General features: G+C 43.9%; 1 protein-coding gene across 1 annotated transcript; it reads left to right on the forward strand.

Annotated features, from left to right (window-relative positions):
- Positions 1-2,666: 2,666 nt before the first annotated feature.
- LOC134436670 (zinc-binding protein A33-like) lies at positions 2,667-7,536 on the forward strand. The gene is made up of 6 exons (XM_063185981.1): positions 2,667-3,063; positions 3,172-3,267; positions 3,388-3,618; positions 4,132-4,154; positions 4,235-4,353; positions 7,112-7,536. The coding sequence occupies exons 1-6, from the start codon at positions 2,668-2,670 to the stop codon at positions 7,534-7,536; spliced, it is 1,290 nt and encodes a 429-aa protein (XP_063042051.1). The 5' UTR covers position 2,667.
- The last annotated feature ends 805 nt before the right edge of the window (positions 7,537-8,341 follow it).

Raw genomic sequence — 8,341 nt, forward strand, 5'->3', positions numbered from 1 at the left:
TGGCCGAATTTTTGTTTGGTCCATAACTTCTGACCTGGTGGATGGATTTGTCCCAGATTTGGTGTGTGAATGCTCTAGGGTAGGCTCATGAACTGATTCGAGTTTGGAGGTCAACACTTTCAAGATGGCTGAATTCAAGATGGCCGAATTATTGTTTGGCCCATAACTACTGACCGGTTGGATGGATTTGTCCCAGATTTTGTGTGTGAATGCTCTAGGGTAGGTTCATGAACTGATTCGAGTTTGGAAGACAACACTTTCAAAATGGCGGAATTTTCATTTGGCCCATAACTTCTGACTGGGTGGATTGATTTGCCCGGTAACACCTTATTTTAATGGTTCACCATTTCAGTGAATCTACCATATTAGGTACAGTGTAATAACCAATGTAACAATATTTAATACCATTTAATACTAGTGTAATACCAGTGTAACAATATGCAATATCAGGTACAGTGTAGTAACGAGTGTAACAGTATGCAATACCATGTAATATAGTGTAATACCAGTGTAACAATATGCAATACCATGTAATACCACTTACGCACAAACACATGATGTAAGTAAAAAAAATACATTGTATTAAATATTGTTACACTGGTTATTACACTGTACCTAATGTGGTATATCCACTGAACCATTAAAACAGTATTACCATTTGCCCCATTTTTTGCTTCATTTTCACAATAGTCGTTTGGTTTTAAGCCTATGCGCGTCATGTCACGTCTGTATATACGTTTACGAAATGGTGGACGGGAGTGGTAGGAATGATGGGGGACTGGAAGCGTCGCGTTTCGGGGATATACCTTAAGCAGTCGAAGGCGACTGCACAGGCAGTCTAGTTTGACTTTGATGCTGTCGATCGAAAACCACGTGAGCGAGAACTTGTCGTCAGGATTTGGCCGGTATTAAACATTGTGCATTTAAAGTCGACCACAAATGTGCACGAGACCATGAGCTCACACCAATTTGATCTACTAGCACATCACGTGTGAGGTGTGTGGGGAGAAAGGTAGGGAGGAGGAGCTGAAGTGGGGTGCAGTGCAAACTTAGGGGTGTGGGACAATGCCCCTATGAGTTAACTGTTGGCCAACCAGTTCATGGTTGCATGACCTCAGAGGCGGTATGCAGAAGAGCATCAACGGGGATAAGCAACTGCGGGAGTTGCAAGGTCCGTCTGCAGTTGCATCGATCCAGCAATAGTTTAAAGGAGAAATCCTGTGTAAAATGGCTTAAATAGTTAAAACGTGATGCTGTGGGCTAACTCTGGCCACATAGCTTTCCTCCATATGTGCACTGCATTGTGAATTAGTCAGAATTCCAAGAGCTAGTTGAAATTTGGCTTCTGCTGTGGCACTGAATTAGCCATCTTAATAAATCTTTCCACCCATTTACGAGGCTCAAAGTTGCTCAGTACTTCATTCCGTAGAGTCGCGGGGTTGTTAACATTCAAAACGAGGCACGAGAACTTTGGTAGCGCACAATTTGTTTAGAAACAACCATTCTTACAGGCTGCATAACCGCCGATATAGCCTGCGGTAAACAAAACGAAAACGAAGCCAATTGGATTGGAGCCAATTTTTGGTCCCCTAGGCAAAATTATTTTGCTGCATTTATCCCATTTGGACTAGTGAATCACAATGGAGTACACACACTAGTCCGTAGCAGTGGGCTGCCTGCTGAGCGGCGCCCGGGGAGCAGTGTGGGGGTTAGGTGCCTTGCTCAAGGGCACTTCAGCCGTGGTCTGGTCGGGCATTGAACCGGAAACCCTTGGGTTGCCAACCAAATGCTCTAACCACGGAGCCACGGCTGCCTTAGAGCCAGTTTAACAGTTAGAGACTGTCCACTGTTTAATTTTTTCACTTTTTATTATTAAAACTCTTGCCAAACCTCAACAGAACTATATAATTAATATATTTATATATAATATAGGCTACTACTATGTTTTGTACCTACCTGCTTCTGCCTGTCTGAGTCCCTCCCTCTTCCCCTCTCCCTTGCCCTCCTTAGATAATAAGGAAGTGAAGGCTGAGGTACAGAGGGCAGCTATTCCTCCGTAACACTTGAACAGGTACGGTAAGTGACACCTTTGATTGAATAGAAGTAGTTTTTGTTGTGTTTCACTGCTTGCAGAATGAACTGGGGATATTTATAGTTGAACATTTAGAGTTAAAACTTGGAAAGTGTTTGTTATTTCCACCAAATCAAAAGTGAGAGTAAATGAGCTGGAGTGCTTCATATGAACTCAAACCTTGATTGAAAACTTTGGAATTGTTGCACTGTTTTCTGTCACATGTTGAAACTTATTTAAAATGTATCTGATGTACTGTTTTGTAAGAATGAAACTTCACATTTTATGATATGTGATCAGCTTGTGTCATGATTTCATCTAGTGGTCATTGATTGCACTGCAACACACCTCTCTCTGTCTCTCTGTCTCTCTGTCTCTCTGTCTCTCTCTCTCTCTCTCTCTCTCTCTCTCTCTCTCTCTCTCTCTCTCTCTCTCTCTCTCTCTCTCTCACACACACACACAAACACGCGCACGCACGCGCACACGCACACACACACATGCAGATGAACTGTTGAATAGCCCCTCAGCAGTGACCAGTAGTGTCCTCTCATGCAGGTGGTGACTATGTTTTACTGTTTTGTCTTGTGAAGGAGACAATGGCATCAAAGCTTGAAGAAGATCTTACCTGTCCTTTGTGCTGTGACATCTACAAGGATCCTGTCATACTGACGTGTGCTCACAGTGTGTGTAAGGCCTGTCTGCAGCAGTTCTGGGAGGGGAAGGGATCCATAGAATGTCCCTACTGCAGGAGGAAATGCTCAAAAAACGTTGATGTCCCAAACATGGCGTTAAGAAACTTGTGTGAGGCCTACTTACATGAGAGGAGCCAGAGAGCTTCAGCAGGGTCTGAGGTGCTCTGCAGTCTGCACAGTGAGAAACTCAAGCTCTTCTGTCTGGAGGATCAAGAAGCAATGTGTGTGGTTTGCAGAGACTCAAAGAAACATAAAAATCACAACTTCAGTCCCATAGATGAAGCTGCACTTGAATACAAGGTGAGAATCTAGTAGTGAAAATGGTGTCCAGTAACCTAACCCCTTTACTACAACTGCAATTTAGCAATTATTATTTACTGTGGCCTAAAATAGTGTTCATTCTTCCAGGAAGAGCTCAAGATAAAATTGCAACCTTTACAAGGAGAACTGAAGAAATTAGAAGAAGTTAAACTCATCTGTGACCAAACTGCAGCTCACATTAAGGTGAGACATGTTTCAGAGAAAGACGTTCACTTGAGGGGTTGGAGATTTATTACAAATTTACCTGAGTAATTATGACATTCATTTGTGTTGTGTTATTGTTATATGTGTTTTTGTTTTTAGACCCAGGTCCATACCACTGAGAGCCAGATCAAGGAGGAGTTTGAGAAGCTTCACCAGTTTCTACGAGATGAAGAAGCAGCCAGGATATCTGCACTGAAGGAGGAAGAGGAGCAGAAGAGTCAGATGATGAAGAAGAAGATAGAGAAGATGAGCAGAGAGATCTCATCTCTTTCAGAATCAATCAGAGCCATAGAAGAGGAGATGGAAGCTGATGATGTCACATTCCTGCAGGTAGGTTACACTCCGTCTTTAGGCAATGAGATTATTATTGTGCCTTCGCCTGCCGGTAGGTACCTTGGGTTGTCCGGCTGTGTGTGAGTCTGTGCGTTTGTCATACCTGTATTATTATTTTTTATTTGTAGTAAATCAGACACACTTGTATGAAACTGCATTAGAATGCTTTGGCATTTTAAAACAGGTATGAAATGTGCTGAATCATAAAATCATACAGTATATTTTCTTTTTGAACCTCCCATCATAATACCAGTAACCTTTTCAGTCTTTGTTTGTCCATCAGCTACTGTGGTGAACAGAGCTGTTAGTAAAAATAAACCAACAGATAGCTTCACAGACTGAGAATATTACAGGATAACACATAATACACGTGTATCTATGTCATTACTTGTTTCCATAAGTATGTGGTACAGAGTGTTGAAATGCATGGTAATGATGAATGTAGTTCACAAAATGAATTAAACAAATGCAAAACAAGGTGTTTTTTAACAATATTCTATTTCTTTCCAGAACTACAAGAGCACAGTGAAAAGGTGAGTGCCTCCTGTCTCTCTCTTGTATGTGGTTCTGAACCCAAACCCACAGCAGCACTGACTCCTGAATGTTATTCCAGAGCCCAGTGCACACTGCAGAATCCAGAGAAGCTTTCGGGAGCTCTGATCAATGTGGCAAAGCACTTGGGCAACTTGAAGTTCAGAGTCTGGGAGAAAATGCAGGAGATTGTTCAATTCAGTAAGCACACACACACACACACACACACACACACACACACACACACACACACACACACACACACACACACACACACACACACACACACACACACACACACACACACACACACACACACACCAGTGACGTGCGGTCAACTTTATGGCTGGTGAGGCACTGACTTTTCCAATATCAGATTTTCAAATATATAATACTACAGCTACAGAATAAGTACATTTTAGTAAATTTACCAAATAGGCCTACCGATAAGTTTCATATGTCATAGCTTTCTTAACATAAGGTAAGCTTAGGCCTACATAATAAAACATGCTGCATTTCCGTAGAGAAAATGCTATTAGATCTCTCACTCACACTCACACACACACACACACACACACACACACACACACACACACACACACACACACACACACACACACACACACACACACACACAGGATTCAAACAGTGGTCTCACATAAACCACACAGCACCAATGTGGAGGACAAACAGGAGCATCACGGCAGAGAGAGCAGGAGAGCAGAGCAGAGGAGAGGAGAGTAGTGGAGAGGAGAGAAGAGGAGAGGAGGGGAGGGGAGGGGAGAGGAGGGGAGAGGAGAGGAGAGGAGGAGAGAGGAGGAGAGGAGAGGAGAGGAAGGGGGGAGAGGAGAGGAGAGGAGAAGAGAGGAGAGGAGAGGAGATGGGAGGGGAGAGGAGAGGGAGGAGATGAAAGGAGAGGAGAGGAGAGACGAGGAGAGGAGAGCAAAGGAGAGGGGAGAGGAGAGGAGGAGGGGAGGGGACGGGAGAGTAGTGGAGAGCGTAAGCTCCTTCAGAGCCCACTGCTCTCACACACACACAGGATTCAAACAGTGGTCTCACGTAAACCACACAGCACCAATGTGAACAAGCAGAAGCATCACGGCGGATGCTCAATGAAAGACACACACAGGATTCAAAACATGGTGTCATATAGACCGCTGGGCACCACGGCGAACAAACCGGTGTGATAGCTTTTGTGATACGCACCAGATTCTTGTGCAAATGTAGGCCTACATCTACTTGTACGAGGCTACGGCAAGCGATGTGGGACAAAGGTGTGACAGGAAGCGAATGTCAACATAAACGGAGATTACAAAAGCTTCGATATGGTCACCAAATATTTTGGGACTGTCATTTGTGTTATGCCTACACTTTGGAATTAGATCAGAGTCTTGTACTTACACGGGTATATTTGACTTACCTCAACGGTACCCTGTACTCAACTTTACAAACAGTTACAGGGCACATGAGAATCCGGTGCATATCACAAAAGCTACCACACCGGACAGAATCACGGCGGATTCTCTCTCTCCCCACGGGTCTCACAAACACAGGCTTCACACACATAGGAAACACTGGTCTTACCTTAACTGGTACATCAGGTCCATGCGCCGCTCTTTCACGGTTCTCATTCACGTTGGCATTGTGCATGCTAACTACTTTAGCCAGTGCTGTTCATCCAAAGCCACATCTATTCGAGACGCGAATATGAGTAGCCGCGAGGATTTGTGTTTCGAGAGGCTCCTTAGTAAATTGTTAAGTCGTAAAATCCCATGCGAATGGTCTTCCACACATTCTCGCCAAACAAGACACAGGGGAAACAAAAAATCTTTTCTGTTGTACCACTCACTTTGAAATGATCGGGTAGTTCTAATTTTCTGACCGGTCACCTGCAGTAGCAAACCCTTCAGCTCTGTCGGTCCTCCATTCTTTATCACATATTTTCCCCTTGGAAATCCAACTTTGAGAATGCTCTTAGTTTCGTTATGAAATCCACTTGTAGCAGTCAAAGTGAACAAGCTAGCCAACAACACCGACTGACTGTATTGTGAACTTCAGATTCGCTATGACGTAACTGGCCAGCAAGACTCTCAACGCCAGTAGGAGTCTGCGGCCAGGCTACTGCTCGCCTCACTACTGTATCTTTCAATGGGCGTTATGCCAAAGCGTTCAGAGTAAAGAAATGATAATCACCCGTAGAAAATAGTAGAACATTATCAGGAATTGAGGGCACACCATACATACTTCTATTAAGTGTATAAAAACGTTTAATACAATATTACCAGGTTGCATTCACAGAACGAGCAAAATGGCGCATGCGCTCAAGCTTGTTAACAAGGGATTGCGCAATCCGGGGTGAGGCCAGTTCAGAGTTGCCCCAAATTCAGCGTATTCGGAGCAATTTGACATGAAATGGGCAAATACTACGATTTTGGCCACGGAAATGATTGAAAATGAGTGAAACTGTTTAAATACTGCTCAAATGGTAGTTATGGTGCAGATGCTCGAAAACAATAGCTGTTATTGTTACTATTATTCACATTTACTGCAGCTCATCATTCTCAGGCTGGTGAGGCCGTGCCTCCCCTGCCGTATTGGAGTGCACGTGCCTGACACACACACACACGCACACGCACGCACACACGCACGCACGCACGCACGCACGCACGCACGCACGCACACGCACACACACACACACGCACAAGCATATTTTATAATATGGGTCAAACATTTTAATTTATTTTAATATAAGCCTGACTACCTATATTCACCCTATAATGACACTTTATGTATGACAAATTTCTTTTTTCTTCTTTTACTACAGTAGACTATTTGTGTGCAGGACCCACTTTTCGGTCCCGTGCACTTAGACTTGTTGGAGATTAGGTGCAGGAACGGGCACTGTCACAGGTCTATGTCGGCCTAAAATTGCCTTTATTTTTCAACTTCCTCTGTGCAGCTCCTGTTACTCTGGACCCCAACACTGCACACCCACGACTCATCCTGTCTGAGGATCTGACCAGTGTGAGACTTGGTGATGAGAGACAGCAGCTTCCTGGTAATCCAGAGAGATTTGATCAATTTGTCTGTCTCCTGGGCTCTGAGGGCTTTAACTCAGGGACACACTGCTGGGATGTGGAGGTTGGGGACAACACAAAGTGGAATGTGGGTGTGATGGCAGAGTCTCTCCAGAGGAAGGGAAACTTCAGATCCTTGAGTGGGCGGTTGTTTGTGTATTATAATGATTGTAAATATACAGCGCATGCCCCACCACAGCCCCGCACTCTTCTCACAGTGAAGAAGAAACTCCAGAGGATCAGAGTGCAGCTGGACTGGGACAGAGGAAAGCTGTCATTCTCTGACCCTGACAATAACACACATTAACACACCTTCACACACACTTTCACTGAGAGAGTGTTTCCATATTTTTATATTGGTTGTGATGCCTGTCCTCTGAGGATGTTACCCATGAAGACCTCTATACAAGTAGAGCAGCACAAATAGACAAATTGAGCTTTGTGTGTGCGTGTGTGTGTGTGTGTGTGGATGTGTGTGTGTGTGTGTGTGTGTGTGTGTGTGTGTGTGTGTGTGTGTGTGTGTGTGTGTGTGTGTGTGTGTGTGTGTGTGTGTGTGTGTGTGTGTGTGTGTGTGTGTGTGTGTGTGTGTGTTCTTGCATATGTGTGTATGTGTGTGCGCGCGTGCATTGATGTAAGATATGTGCTGTGCTATTGTCATATTGTACTGTATGTTAGAGTCCTTTTTAATTGTCCATAATGTCATAACAGTCAAGACCACCAGTCCAGGGTCAGAAATTAGTGAAGCCTTGCAGAACAAATTAACATTTTTAATGGCATGACTTTGTGTTAAAACTGTGTATAAATTACACTTTATGTTTAATTTCTCTTTCTAAAGGTGTGTATAGAATAATAGTGGTAGAGTGGTGTGTGTGTGCGCAGGGTCGGATTAAGATGACCTGGGGCCCCTAGGCTACAGGTTGCTGTGGGCCCCCCTGGCAAGTAAATTCTGTAACAAATGTACATAGACAGTGTCATAATTACATGCTAGGAATTAAGGATAAAGATGTCCACCAACTCTACTCAACATGACAGATGAATTTTTAAATATAGTATCTTGTCATAATTCAATAACTTTTCGCTTTTGACCAATCAGGGCCCCCCTGGGAGGTGGG

The sequence above is a fragment of the Engraulis encrasicolus genome, chromosome 20, assembly GCF_034702125.1.
Source record: "Engraulis encrasicolus isolate BLACKSEA-1 chromosome 20, IST_EnEncr_1.0, whole genome shotgun sequence".
NCBI lineage: Eukaryota > Metazoa > Chordata > Actinopteri > Clupeiformes > Engraulidae > Engraulis > Engraulis encrasicolus.